Source organism: Globicephala melas, unplaced genomic scaffold, assembly GCF_963455315.2.
Source record: "Globicephala melas unplaced genomic scaffold, mGloMel1.2 SCAFFOLD_226, whole genome shotgun sequence".
Classification (NCBI taxonomy): domain Eukaryota; kingdom Metazoa; phylum Chordata; class Mammalia; order Artiodactyla; family Delphinidae; genus Globicephala; species Globicephala melas.
Genome location: NW_027207398.1, coordinates 377,312 through 393,122, shown reverse-complemented (window position 1 = coordinate 393,122; position 15,811 = coordinate 377,312). Strand labels below are relative to the sequence as shown.

General features: G+C 37.7%; 1 protein-coding gene across 32 annotated transcripts in view; it reads right to left on the bottom strand.

Annotated features, from left to right (window-relative positions):
• Positions 1 to 15,811, bottom strand: part of LOC115850539 (metabotropic glutamate receptor 7-like) — a 282,573-nt gene that overhangs the window by 26,608 nt on the left and 240,154 nt on the right. For 15 of the 32 annotated variants that reach the window (XM_070044785.1, XM_070044799.1, XM_070044783.1 and 12 more), the window contains 2 exons: positions 12,533 to 12,676; positions 10,811 to 11,761 (listed from right to left, as the gene is read on the bottom strand). Coding sequence is in view for 7 of the 32 variants with exons in the window: in XM_070044803.1 (XP_069900904.1) it covers positions 12,579 to 12,676 (98 nt within the window). In the remaining 25 variants the exon portion in view is untranslated. Of the gene's footprint in view, positions 1 to 2,683; positions 2,752 to 4,469; positions 4,713 to 10,810; positions 11,762 to 12,532; positions 12,677 to 15,811 lie in introns of those variants that run through there. The other 17 variants (XR_011377198.1, XM_060293449.1, XM_060293451.1 and 14 more) reach the window with 4 other exon arrangements.

Sequence of the window (15,811 nt, the reverse complement as noted above, 5' to 3'; positions counted from 1 at the left end):
TCTGGACTTACGACTCCAAGTTCTGTCTTCTTTCAACCGTACCTGCTAAGTTTCTGTCTAACTTCTTGAGCATGAGGTAATGACGTCAGCTTTCATCCCCTTCCTCAGTATATAGCTTGGTGAGTATGAGTAAGGGATCTAAAACTTGAGAACCTGGGTTCAAATCTTGACTCTAAAATTTACTTGTTGAGTACTCTTGAGCATGTTATCTGTTTTTGCCTCAGTTTTCTCATCTATAAAATAGAGATACCATTACTTCTCTCAGGGAGTTGCTATGAGGGTGAAAGAGAAAATTCATACAATGCAAGAATTTATCAGTTCTTGGAACACAATAAATACCGAAAAATAATGTTAGCCATTATCAAGGACCCCTCATTTTATGGATAATACAGATTAGTTTATATAGGTCTAATATTTACATATACATAAACATTTTGTACCTATGTGTGTGTATACGTTCTTCTTAGAAATTGAGCAGTCAACATTCACATCTAAAAATCTGTGCTCTGTGAAATGTAGAAATCCTGTGTACAGACACAGTGCTATAGTTATCTATTGCTACATAATAAAGAAGTCCAAACTTAGTGGTGAAATAAACAAAAATTTTAATATGTGCCCAGATTCTGTGGGTCAGCAATTCAAACAGTACACAGAGGAGATGGCTCGTCTCTACTCCATGACTGATATCTGAAACCTCAGCTAATGAGGATTCAGATGGCTGGGGCTGGAATCATCTAGATAATTTTAATTCACATGTCTGGCCCTTGAAGAACTGGGCCCAACAAGGACTCTTGACTGGAGTGCCTATAGATGGCTGCCCAGGTGGCTTGGACTTCTCATAACGTGGTAGTTAGGATTCAAGATAGAGTATTCCAAGAGAATGAGTGTCCAGGGTTGAAGCATTCCACGAGAATCATGCAAAAGCTGCATGACCTTTTATGACCTAGTCTTAGATGTATAGCATCACTTTCATTATATACTATTGCAGGCGTTGGAGACCTTTTTCCATAAAGTGTCAGACAGTCAATATTTTAGGCTTTACAAGCCATACAGTCTCTTTTGCAACTACTTAGCTCTGCTGCTGTGATGTGAAAACAGACACAAACAATACATATACTAAGGAACATGGCTGTGTAATAAAGCTTCATTTATAAAAGCTGGTAGAGGCCTAGACTTGGCCCACCAGCCATAATTTACTGACCCCTGCTGTATTGTTTGAAGCCATGGAAAGCCTGCCCAAATTCAAGGGAAAATGCCCACATCTGGATGCGAAGAATGGCAATGAATCTGAGACCCTGTATTAAAACCACGACATATGGGATATTTATAAGAGGATCTGTCTGCATACCTTGTTTCTCCCATGTATGCTGGATATGAGGTATTGGGACATCTTACATCTCTGTAAGCCTGGGTCAGGGTCAACGTTGGAATCTGAACTCAATGACCTTGATTTCTGGAATAATCGGTAACTCTGATTATGATTTGCTTACACTCCTTACCCCAATAAATATACCACAAAAGATAGATTTCAAGTAAACAATTGCTTTATGGCAGATTTTATTAAGTCTCCATTGACTGAATTATTCCATTTTGGTTGGAAAGCATGAGCTTTTTTCTTTCCTAAAGAGATCTGCAACTTTTCAGATGTGGCATTTCATTCTACTGAGAGGATGATGTAGGTTTTTATAAACGGAAAAAGCAGGGCAGGCTGAGTTCACTCAGATCGTACTAGTGCTTACAGGAATAACCGAAACTGGAACACAGGCTTCCAGGTTTTCCTGTCCTGTGCTCTTTCCTGTAGGTGCCATTGTCTGCTGGGTCTGGCAGTAATAATTTCTGACCTTTACCTCTCTACGCTCTTGTGAAGTGGTTTGGGGCTTTGTTAGCTTTCTTATGAGTTTGTACTAAATTGTGTCCATAAAGTAGGCTGAATTCCTCAGGGAAGGATGATAGCTGTTACTGTTATTACTGCAAATGTTGTGTTGGTTACCTTTTTTCTTTTCTTTTGTCCAGTTGTATCCTGAACTTAAAAGTTATATTATCCGAAATGAAAGATGTGCATCTGGTAGAAAAGACTAATTTAAGGGATGAAAATTCCTGATGATTGCTTCAGTCAACCCTTAATACACACTGAGCTTCATTAGTAAATAGACAACTCTCAGACCATTCCCTTGGAAGAGGTCGCATAATCAGCCTTTGTGTTGATTTCGCATTCTGTTCGGTAGAGACAGAACAAATTAGAATAATTAGCTGGTACAGGAAAGCACAAAGAACTTTCTTCTGTTTTTGTGATGCATCCCGTAATAAGGGTTGAAAATGAGACTGGAGGTAAGAACGTGAAACCCAGAAGGGCAAAGGAGAGAGGATATTGTTTCTTTGAAAATATTCTTTCAGTGTTGGCCCAGAAGAAATATGAAGCTGAGGAAATTTTTTTTTTAATGATGATTTTTGTGTTGATGATGTGAGTGTGGAAATAGTAAGAATCAGGAAGCAAGCATCCTTTTCCACCAAGGACTTGGGAGCAAATGAAACCATAAATACTCCCTGCTCTTGGAAACCCTTTTGGAGCAGTAATCAGAGAAGGGTAAAGGCAAAGCCTCAGGGCAGAGGTGTTCAGAGCAAAGGGATAGGAGGAGAACAAAAGGAGAGTAGATATATTTAGAGCTGTCATTTTGAAATTTACCTGCTTCTGATTCAGTGCTGCTTTGCTGCTCTGTTGGTCCAGTGGAAATCCTCAAAGCAGGAGCAGGCCTATTTTAAAATAATAAGGGTAGAGCAAGTGACTTTAATCCAGGTCTCTTTAGCTCAGAAGCACAGAGGAGAGTGCTAGGAAAGAGTGAGGCCACAAGGAATTGTTCACTGGGTACCTTTTCCCCAAACCTCACTAACTGGGAGAAACTGACCACTGGATTATGTGCCTTGAAGGAAAGCAAATATGTTGAAAGCAAAGAGTGTGGAGCTTGTTTAGAAAGCAAGCTCTATCCTTTGGTCACCTGCTGATTATAATAGCATTGGCTGAGACCTGACCATTTACAACGAAGGCACTTCTGTAGGTAATAAGTTCCAAGAGGGCCCGAACTGAGTATGTCTGTTTCAGCGTTTAGCATGGTTTAGCATCTGAGAGGCCGGTACATTATTGGCATATAGTAGACTTAAAAATGGATATTTTGATTGTCTGAATGAGTGGATGTGTGTGATTCACATCCTATTTGCAGGTCCTATGCCCTGCAGTGGATTTTCAGTGTCAGGTTGTGAAAGTATTTATGACGGGGATTGGCATTGTTCCCTATCTAATGGATAAAGATTACACATGAAAGGACTTTACATTGACATCCCAAAAGCCTCATAGGAATTACTTAAGAAAAAAATAAAATTGGATTCTGTATAATTTCTAATTTGTAAGCTGGCCAGAACACTGGTATTTCAGCCAGTCCTCTGGGAGTTCCAATGACGTCCCCATGATCACCCAGGCATAATCAGAATGGCTTTAGGATCTGGGAGCCAAAATGTTCCTCAGTATTTACGGCATTGCTAGTCCATTTAAGAAAACGGACTATTGAAAAAATAGCTTCAGACACAATATGGCATTATATGATTTAGCATGAAATCTGAGAAATATAGAGGTTATCTGAAGCCTGCAATGGTAACGTTCCCTCTGCTATTGAAATTATTGTCTTCAAACAAAGATTCTACATCAGTAATGCTATGTATATATTTTTTTTTTATGATATTCAGGTTAATTTCCTATTCTCTCTAAGGAAGTAATTGGTTGGTTGGTATGAGAGATGGTGTGGTTTCCAAAGGTGAAAAGTATTATTTTGTTGTAATTTCCAGCTACCTAAGGATGGGAGAGGCCCAGGACACTGCAGTCAGTATATTATGTGGAACAGGTTATATTGTGGTTTCTTTATGAACTTTTACATGTTTATTTTCTATGCAAGTTTCTGTGCTCCTTTTTGAGTTTTGGTAGATAAGTGTTTTGTCACTTTGGAATACTTGGAGTTTATATATATATATATATAACATATATATATATATATTTTAATGTAGTAGTTAAAGCCGTGGAGAGTGTACTAGTCTACCTAGGTTCAAATTCTGGCTTTACCCTATGACTTCCCTGTGGCTTCCTCTGCTCATCTATTAAAAAGGAGGATAATAAGACTGCTGTGGTGAGTTACATACTAAGTGCTATTTAAGCATTTGCTATAATGATCATGTATACTCGAAGGCAAGGAACTTGCCCCTTGATCGTCTCTGTATTCCTAGTGCTTAAGAATTCCTAGTGCTTTCCTGGTGCATTGTCTTAGGATAGAGATAGCTCAGTATAGTTCTTCTCACTATAAAGTACTGTTACGTTGAAAGTCTTTGCTTGTGTACTAATAATCTATGACATATCTGCTGAGGACAAGGAAAGGATAAAACTGCAATGGATAACAAAAAACTGCAATGGATAACAAAAGATTGTATGATGTAATGCCTTTATTATGTAATTATAAAACTAACAAATGATCATGGTAGAAAATTTGAAAAACTCCTAGACAAAAGAGAGATCAACAAAATTTGGAGTAACTTTCAGAGTGTAGAGTTGTCCATGAATATTAGTGCTTTCATATTTTCCAGGACTTTCAGTAGACTCTGCTTCTTAAGAGTCTATTCATGATATTTTACTTTAATGATGTTTTCATCATGGGGACACACACACACACAGAAATCTGTTAAAAAAAAAAGACAGACATGTAAATCACTGATGTTTCAGATGGCCACATGAAATAAAGTGAGAAAGGTCAACAAGCTGAAAGAATGTGGAGTAGCATCTCCTTAATTGCTTACATAATTCTGATAATTACCTCTTTGTGGATAAAGTAATTAATGGGGAATCTAATTCAAGAAAAATGTATGAACTGCAAGCCTTCTCGAAGCCAAGTATTTCTTTCCACAAAAGGTTACTTTCCACGGCCGTGCTTCCTTATTACCTGACAGGGAAAGAGTATTGTATGGCAAAGGATCTTCCTGAAGGAGGGTGCTTCCCACACTGATTGTCATAAGTGACTTCGGGATTACTGTTGCTGTATTACCAAAATCTTAAACTAGGATATTTTTGACAAATTTGGTCCTTAGTTAATTTTTAGAGCTACAAACTATCAGATGGCTCTGAAATAACAATTGTCTGGCTATTCTTCAGGGTGATCACAATATGGAAATGACCTTGAGGTATCACTAAAAAGCAGGAAGGTGTGAGTCTTCCTTTGGTTCCAGAGTGAAATGCGAGTTGGAGTTGGAGTTGGAAAAGAGGCCCACAACCAAGTGATAGAGAAGGAAATGTGAGGTCATCAGTGAAAAACCAGGTTGAAGTTAAGGTGAAGAGGCATGAGGAAATGGTCAACTGTTCCAGTATTACAAAGATCATCAAGAAGCATATCCATGAATGTGGTTTGTATTGCAATCTGCTGAAAAAGAGACAAATATCCTGGCCTGGCCTTCATGGAGATTATATTTTATTGATTCTGATAATAGATTATTGTTGAAAAGGGCCTCCTATAAATTATAACCATGCAAAGGCAGCAAGATAATTTTTTCTTTATGTATGTGTTTCTCATTCCTACTCACTTCTCTCTTAGGGGAAAAGAAAATCACAAAAAGCAAAAATGTCAATTCTCAGCTATTCATTTTCAAAATAATTTTTTTTCCAAATTCCAATGGAGGCAATAGGTTAACTGTTAAGATTTGTAAGGCTCAAAAAGCTACATTTTTACAAAGTGTCACCACATTTGATTCTATAAATAATAGCTTTGCAAAGAATATATGGTGATGCAAAGTTGGAAAAAGCTGGTTTTTCTTCCGTGAATGGCTTCACTGTGTTGGGAGAAGAGGCACAGAAGAAATCCAAGTAATTAAACATGGGGTGAGTTTTCCTGATAGGGGACTCTAGTGCTTTAAAATAGACTAGATAATCCTAGGGATAATCTGAGGGTAGAACAGACCAATGCCTCATTTCCAATCTGGTACCCTGGAAGAAAACAGTGTATTTTCTTTAAGGTCTTGAGAGGTTTTTCTTCTGCTTTGTTTTGGTTTTGGTTCATTTTGTAATCAACCTTATTAAGGTATCATTTACATGCAATAAAATGCAGACATTTTTAGTCAACGGTTCAGTGACTTTTAATTAATGTATACATTTGTATAACTAGCACGCCCATAAAGATAGATAACAATTCTAAAACCCTAGAAAGTTTCCTCCCAGGCTTTTGCAAAATTATCCCCATCTCCCACCCAAAGGCAACCACGGATCTGTTTTTTATCTTTAGAGATTACTTTTGCCCAGTTTACAATTTCATGTAAGTTGAATAATACAGTAGGTGCCCTTCTGATCTGGCTTCACTTGCTCAGCATATGGTTTTTGAGATGCATTCATGTTGGGATGTTTTAAACCAGGACTTTAGCCTGGGTGGCTGATGTTGTCTGAAAGCACCTATAGGTACATCTGAGTCTCTGGCATTGTCACTGTCTGTTCTTGGCTCAGTATTTTCAACTTTATAAGAAGCACAAGGTTGAAGTAATGAAGATCACTGTCAGTATAATGGATGTGAAGTGGGTTCTGTTATATAATATTCTCAGCATAAACTGATCTGCTTGGAATCATTGTGTTGATAATGGACAAGGATACTCCTCCTCCAAAAACCTTGATACTATAAAACTTCTAAAGGACGCTGTCCTAGGACTCTTTTAATTTTCATGTTTTGGGAAACATTTCTGGAGAATTCAAATGCTCGCAACCTGAAAGAAGCAATTATTCACCTGAAAGCTGACTCTGCTAAAGTTGAGTTGTCCGACCTTTACATGCTGATAGAACCCAAATAGCCTTGCAAAACAATGCTCTCTTGTTGGATATAAGCATATAGATTGCTTAAGATGGACGTGTATATGCAGTAAAGTGAAAAAACAGAGAATCTTTTGAGTTTCCCTTGCTGGGTTTTTTATTTTTTCATTTAAGTTTCTATAGCATATGCTAATAATTCAGGGAAACCTCAGGTTAGTTTTAGGTCCACTCTACATAAATGTTGAAGTACTCCATATCCACCTTTCTTCTACCTTCCTTCTTTTCTTCCATCTTTCTAACTTCTTATAATCCATTATACTTAATCCTGCATTTGCTGAGGTGGCAATTAGTGTAGGAAAATACTGTGAAATTTTGCTGTTCAGAATGCATGTTGACCAAATTCTATATTGAGAAAAGGTCTGAATTTACCCAGAGTAACCCTTTCTCAGCGTCTTTGAATAAAGGGCATAGAAACTGGGCTATATATAATATCCTGACAGGTATGTAGAATTCATAGCAATTGCCCTCAAAGAGCTTACCTAGCGTGGATATATATGAATGAATTTAATAATTGCTTTATTGGCAGCAGTGCCAACCTACACAGTCTGTTCGGTTTTATATCATTCTCATTACCTGCTGTTTACCACTGTATACATTGCTAATGGTGTGGTTTCTATGCCTTGTGAATTTCTCGGCCAAATAATATGTAATGTATTGCACACTTCAGTGTAGAAGATGGAGACTCCATAACTTTTCGTGGGCTCTTTGCCCCTTTAGAATGTATTACACTGAGATCAGGCAAAGTAATAAATTTATTTCAAATGTGCGGGATAGCTAAACATCAATTAGGACTGATGGGCAATATTTCTGCTTCCAGCAACATAACAGTTTTTAAAGACTAAGCCATTGAACGTGGAGTTACTGAACGTGGGACTTAGTTCACTGGGATCCTTCTTAGAAAACTAAAGGAAAACTTGGATTGGATTTGTGTGGCTTATTCAAGTAGTAACTAATTACCTACATCTTGGTGAACTTAATTTGTCACAATGGTTTGGTATTTTATTAACTCCATTCCCCTTCTTCCCCGACTCTCACGAGAACGGATCATGAGTATCTTAAAACATACTAAGTCGTCTTCCATCCCTGTTAATCTAACTACAAAAGCACACTTTCCTGATCCAATGCAACTTACTGTCTTTTAGAGTGGCTGGGGTTTTAATTCTCTACAAAATTAAAACCAGCAAAGAGAAACATTTTCAAGGAGCCACCACATTGTAGCGCTTTAGAAAGAAGACTTTAGAATTAAGGGCAACTATATCATTTTATAGCTAAAGCACCTGAGGCCTAAAGTAGGCAGGTAACCATCGAGGTCAGGGAAAGGGGTTGAAGATCAGGTTTCCAGAAAGAGTCTAGAGGGACTCAATCTGAGCAGGTCAAAAACTGAAAGGAGGCCACGAATGTTCTGGGAAGGCTGCCATCTGGCCTCAAGTGTGGGATTCAGATGGGGAGTGGACCCCGGGGGAACTGAGCTTCTGCAGTAGGCAGAGAAGTCCACCTCCTCTCCGGAAAGTGCCACTGACATCAGGGAGTTGAGGGGAAAGAGCAATGAGTTCCACTCCACCTGAGAAAGCAGGCCAGTCTGATTAACTCTGAATTTAGGCTTATTTCAGATACTTCTTGAGAAAGAACCTGGACAAGAGCAAGTCCCACGCAGCCTCTTTTAAATCCATGCCCAGTATTTTCTGGTGGAGCTGCTTAAACCCTCCAAGTGACTCCAGCATTTTAATTTCACTCTAGATTTAATTCCGACAGTTCTATGATTGATTATTTAATGGGCAAATAAGTAGGGTCACAAAAGAGTGTGAATGTATTTTACAGGATGAGGATGGGCGGAGTGGAGCAGTCTGGAATAGGACACCAATAAAAAGGGATCTTGGTAAAGAAGAACGTCTATTAGAAATGGAGAGGAATTCGCAAGAAAATTAGTGCCTGACACCACGCCCTTCTCTCTGCATGTGTAGAAGCTAGTTTCTAATTTTATTTTCGTAGGAGCTGTCCCTGTGATGAATTCTCTTTCACCTCCACACCATTTATCACATGGACATATTGTGAAGTTTGTGTGAGAGAAAGCAAGTATTAGAATGTGTCTTGCAAGGAGCTATAAACACTTCCTGGAACAATCTAGGGTAGAAGGAAAAGGAAAGGAAGGTGGAAACAAAGGAGAAAGACAGCTAATGATGCTGGAGTCTCTCGCTGGGATTTGTGGTATCTCTTTTTGAAACTAAGTACAGAAAGTCAGAACTTGACTGATTGTTTCCTGATCACGGTTTGTTTTCAGTTTTGCTTTTTTCTTGCTCTCTCATCAGTTATTCCAGCCATTGCTATGTCATTTTCAGTTTCAGTAAGCATGCCTGTCTTGTTTCCATTTGCATTATTCATGCAAACCTTGATTGAACTGATGACCCCGAGTTATCAAGGAAACACTAGATACACCAGTAGATACATTTCTTAATTTTAGAAAAAAATTACCGAGTGAAGGTTAAAATAACTCCTCTTCAATTTGTCATTTTAAAAAAACTTCTCCTAACATACCTCATTGCCTAACAATGCCAGATAAATGAAGAATTCCTATGTATTCATGAATGCAGGCTAGTCTGTATATTTTTTGGCAGGTATGACCGTTACCAAGGGTAACGGCCTGGTTTGCCGGCCATGTCCTGTCTCCTAGATATTTGTAGTTTCTGTTGTCTTTCAGTTGGTCCATTGGATATCAGAGGTGAATTTATAAAACTATACTTCCCTTTACACTTAGTTTTTTGTTTTGTTTTACTTGAAGTATAGTTGATTGACAATGTTGTGTTTCAGGTGTACAGCCAAGTGATTCCGATGTATGTATTTCTTCTTCAGATCCTTTTCCATTATAGGTTATTACAAGGTATTGAATATAGTTGCCTGTGCTATACAGTAGGACCTCGTAGTCTATCTACTTTATATATAGTATACACTTACTTTGTATGATCCACGCTGGTCAGACCACATGATTATTTTCACTTCTGATATAATTTTTTCAGGTCCAAACTCAAATCTTTGATAAGAAGATATTTTTTAGCATGTGTGTGCTCTAAATCCAACAGTAGTTAGCAGAGATATGGTTTTGCACGAGGTATTCTTCGCTTTTTTGTTCTCGGCCAACCAACTGAAAATTAGCATTTATTTTCTGGTTGGTTTGCTAGATGTTTATGACTATAATAAAAGTCTTACATTTTGTCTCATATCTTAAAACACAATCTGAATTAGCAATGGGTATTGTGCTATACATAGGGGCTGTGATATAAATATTGTATCTAATTTCAAAAACATACAGCCTAGAAGGGAACACAGACACATAAGCAACAATTATGGCAACTGCATTTGTTTACTAAGTGAAATAGTACTGAGATGGATAAAGTGCTAGCAAGCCTTGAACAGCCAAATCAGCTTCAAAAATAGATGCGCAGTTCTTTAAAAATCTTTTTAACATTTTTCCATCTACATGTAGAATATAACTTAGCATAAAAACGGTACGGGTTTTATTTTAAGTAATATAGCATTTTGACATCCTCATAATGAAATTAAATCCAGAAGGAGGTTTCTCTCCATGATCTCTTGAAATGGTCCTTGATCATCCACAATATTTCCCATCAACACAAAGGTGGTACCAAGGGCAGGAAACTCCAGCATTATTAAAGTTTCATAAAGCAAAGTCAATTTTAAGAATATAATGTCCCCAAACTGATAAAGGTCTTGACAGATAATTTCAAGGGAAGCATAAATTATTTTCTGTTTCTCAGAGGGCAAAAATATTTAGCTTGAGTTAATGAATGGTAGAGTTTTTGAGTGGAGAGTGTCCTTAAAATATCATGTAGATCTGTACAGTCAACAGATGCTAGCCACATGGCATTATTTATATTTAAACAAATTTAAAAATAAGATTAAAAAATCAGTTCCTCAGTTGCATTTGCCATATTTCAAAGATGTTTATTAGCTCCATGTAGCTATTGAATACTGCATTGCATGGTACAGATATAGAATATTTTCATTATCACCAAAAATTCTACTGAGCAATACTAAAATTATACCCAGATATTCACAGAGAAGGCAACCAAGTCTCAAAGAAATAATATAACTTCCCCAAGATCACACAGCTGTGTTTTTAAAGAAAAAGAAAACGACACAAAGGAAATAGTAACAGAGGCATTAACGAAACCCAGTAAGTTTCTGGAGCAGTCAAAGTAGAGTTTAAAAGTGCATACTTAGCTGTTAGCAGGGTTGAAGCTCTTGATGGTTGGTAAGATCTACCTGCCTGAATTTGGACATTAGCATTTTCTGCAATGAATTAAAAGCAAAAGATCCTTTCAGGGAATGCTGCCAGCTCCATATTTTTAGCCACTGCTGTGCTTCCAGGTTATGTTTATCACTTTCATATACAGGGCACCACTGTGAGATGTGATGGTTTATCTGACCCCAGAGAAATCAAGAAATCTTGTGGGGGTTATGGCTATATTTGAAAAGGTTGATTTTTAAACGCATCATGCAGACTGGCCCTGTTTTAAAAGGGATTCCTGCCATCAAATAATCAAAATGTAAACTCTCTTCTTACCTTGCAAAAGTCAAAGATAGTCCCTGCATCTTTATTATTTCGTTGAAATCCAAATATTATTTTTTCATTCTCTAACTTGTTTTCCTCACAGTGTGATCAACTATTGCCAAGGACGGAAAGGTTAGATTTATCAGTCAAAATTTGCTAAAGGCCCCCTAGGTAACTGAACCCTCAGGAGAAACAATCGTCATGTATTCTTTTTCTGTTGTTTCAGTATCTTCGTAAAGAGTCATTTCAATATGTTTGGTTCTGTAGCAGAGGTTCTGTGAAGTGCTTATCTTCCTCAGAGGTCCAGAAAGCCTGCGAGTCTGTGGGTAAAGATGGGTAAGGAGAGAGAGGGAAGGAGGCTAGATAGAGGCTCAGTGCTGAGACAAGGACAGTGTTCTAAAGCCTCCTGGGGGTGAGGCTGGGGTGCACAAACACCCACGACTAATCTAGACAGAAACTGAATCATCAAGGGGACGACCACTGTGAAGTCATGTGGTCACCTCTCCCTCTAGAAATAAATATTGCCCTCAGTAAGTCTCCCCCCTGCCCCAGAAGAGCATTAGGAAGGTCTGGAGAGGGGGATTATTGGCAGAAATGGAAAAAGCAGGTTGAAGGGATTAGCCTGGAGCAGAGAGCCCAAGAAACCCAAGCCAGTAGATGGAAGGCAGACTTTTCATGGAAGTCTCCAAGCCCACGTCAAGTTCTGGGACCACCAAGTACAAGTCAAAGAGTGCTCATTTAACCCCTTTGGGCCCCCACGGGAGTGGAGGAAGGCTGGACAGAGAGGGAGAAGGGGCCATTGAAGGTACAGTATTTACTATGGGATTTAACTCCTCAAAGGCCTCCCAGTAGCTTCAGATCTGCTCAAGAATCCTTCATGTCCTGCTGGTTTGCAGTGAGTGGCTCACAGCTTCAAGGCCTCCTCTGCCAGATGGAGAACTATTTCAAACATCCTGCCTCTATTTTGTATTGTAGCAATGCAGACCGGAAACGTGACCCCATTTTCAGGTTCTAAAGAGAAATTCTAACTACCTGAAAGACTGAGGAACATTGTGGCTTTTATTTAAGATGTGGAGATAGAGAGCACATACCTGGACTTGGCCCTGCAGCAGCACCGAATTGCACCAAGAGTTCCCTTTATTTTCTCTCGCATCTCTGTTCCTCCTTTTCTGTCTGCTGGATTAGCCACGGGGACTCCAAGTTCTTCATTGTTTGGTCCTGGTACCAAGATTCTCCTGGGAATTATAAAGCTATTCACCTTCTACATCGAGCACTTCTTATTTTTTCCCCAGCAACGTAAGTCATCCTTAAGAAGGCTCAGGGTGCTAGCTCTTAAATATATATTAGTCATCCCTTTGTACATTAAATTCTCTTTCTTGGAGACTGCTCCTGAGATGGTGTTCACCGTGCTGTCAGCTGGCCTCCTGAAGTTCTGCCCTGCCTTCCCCAACAGGTACAGTTCAGGAACTGCCTACCTCAGGGTGATTAGTTCTCTTCTAGTTGCTTTATTCCTTTCCCTTTTACATTTAGAGAGTATAATTGGAATACATAAACTTCTCTGTGACCACAGCTTTATTTGCAAACCACAGGTTTTGTTATGGCATGTTTTCATTATCATTCAATTAATAAAATTCTAATTCCCATTGCGACTTTATCTTTGACCTACATAATGATCAGAAGTATGTCTTTAATATCCAACTATTTGGTAAAATATTGGTTATATAGTTTTAAATTTCTTGCTTATTCGGAGTCTTGTTTTATAACCAGAATATAGTCAATTTTATAAATGTGCCACGTGCACCTAAAAATTTCTGCGTGATATATATATTCCATCATTGTTGGTACAGTGTTTTATATAAATTTAGGCCAAAGTTTTTAATGATGGTACTCAGATCTTCTATAATCTGCTGATTTATTGTTGTGGTTCTATGTTACTGATCTAGGTAATTCAGATTTTTCTATTTCTACTTAGATTTTTGGAATTTCCCATCATATATTGCATTGAAGTTTAGATTTATAATATATTCCTTGTAAAGTAACAGTGGGTTTTATTATCCTGCATTATCGCCAGTGATACTTTTTGCTTTCAAATTTATGTTAACATTAAAAAATCTTCTTCAATTTTGCTTATTGTTGTTATGACATAATTGTTGAATCCTTTCATTTTCAATCTGACTCTTGTCTCTTGTAGGTGGCATAGAATTAGGTTTTTTGTTTCAATAATCCTTGTCCTTTGAGTATTTACTGTTAATGTATTTTCTTACAGATCGTTTACTCCTTGTTTACTATTTGTCCCACCTTGTTATGTTCCTTTTGCTCTTCTTTCTTCCTTTGAGATTTCTTCAAATTCCATTTTCCCTTGTATTAGCTTGTTATTTTTACATAAGTAGCAGTTACACATGTACCATGACTTATTAGCTCTTTTACTGCTTCTCAGGCAATGCTGAGATCTTAAATTTCTTTTACTATATTTTCCTCTTCCATTTGTTTTAATGCATTCTAATTTTTGATATATTTTATTATTACCCTTTTGTGTTGTTAGATTTTATTTAGGTTTATCCACTTATTTACCCTTTCTGTTATACATAATTCTTTATAAAGTCCTTATTTTCATCTGTGATAATCTTCCTTCTGCCTGCAGGTCTCCCTTTATAATTTAATTCAGTCAGTTCTGATGAGAAAATATTTTCTAAATTTTGTTTGTCTGCAAATTTCCTTATTGCATCTTTCCTTCCAAACAACAATTTCTCTGCCTCTAGAATTCCCAATGGGCAGCTCTTTTCTTTAGCACTTAAAAATGTTATTCCATTATTTTCTAGTATCCATTCAGTTTCGCTGAGAAGTAAACTGTAATCTTAATCCTATTGTTCCTTTGAAAGTAATCTCTCTCGTTTTCCTCGGGCTGCTTTTAAGATGTCATGCTTTTCTTTGCTATTCATGAATTGTACTGTGGTGATCTTAGGTGTGGTTTTCTTTGTATTTGTTCTTGTTGCATTTTTTTAGTGCTTATTGATTTATGGCTCCATATATTCCTTTTAGTTTTAGAGAACTCTCAGCTGTTAATATTTCTGAAATATTGTTTTCATCCCAATCTCTCTCTCCTTTTTTCTTTGGACTCCAGTTTACACATATGATAAAAATGTTTACTGTGGCCCATATGTCTCAAATGAGCTTATGTGTACTTTTTATTCTTTTCGTTTCCTGTGCTTTAGTCTTAACATTGTTACTACTCTATCTTCCAGTTCACTTACCTCTCTTTACCTGTGTCCAATCCACTAGCGAGTTTTAAATTTCGTATAATTTTTAATTCTATCAGTTCAACTTCAATCAGTTTCTAGTTTCTAGTTGTCGTTAAATTCTTCACCTTGTCATCTATTTTCTTGAACTTCATAATATTTACCGAAATATGTATGAACTTTAGGTCATCTATGATTCTGATTCTGTTTTGTTTTTTATTCTAATTCTCCTTTTCTTGGTAGTCTTGGTGGTTCTTCAGTGAATACCAGACTTGGGATATGACAAGTTGTAGAGAATCTGAATGACATTACAGTTGCCCTTTGGACAACCTGGGTTTGAACTGCACAGATCCACTTATACATGGATTTTTTTTCAATAAGTAATACAGTACTACATGAGCTGTGGTTGGTTGAATCCTCAGATTCAGAAGCACAGATAAGAAGGGCCGACCATAAAGTTGTATGTGGATTTTTGACTGCACAGGGAGTCAGCAGCTCTAAATCCTACATTGTTCCAGGGTCAACTGTATTTTCTTGAGGAGAGAATTTCCTATTCTTACGTAGGGGAAGATCACCTCAGTCACCTGGACCAACTTCATACTCATTTTCCTTCTTTATAAGGTTCAATGTAGATGTTGCATCAACCTTCCTAACACACAGACACACAGACACACACACACACAGACATATGTAGAGACTTCCAGTGTCCTAATTCGTATCATTAGTTTTCCATTGGGCCACAAATCTTTCATAGGTTCTGAACCCCAATTTTGTCTCTTCAGCATTATGAGCCAACTAAGTCTTTGCTTTGACTTCAGTTAGCTTTTGTTTGACTTCTTAGCATCTTGTCTTGTCTACCTTTTATACATGGAAAATACTGCAAGGGAACACTGTTGCTGAATCCAGCTCTGTTCTCTGAATCTTTACTCTCTCTGTGATTTTGGTCCTTAAAATTCTAGCTGCCTTGTTATTTCTCAATTCCAACTCTGGTTTCCTTAGTCCTATGACATTGTCCTAAGATCTACTGGCTTTTCTACCTCTTAGGAGCCACATTTGGTTTCTCAGACTTTTGCTCTTCATCAGTAGTTCCTAAATGACTGGGCTAGAATCGCATGTGCAGAATATTGTTCTCAC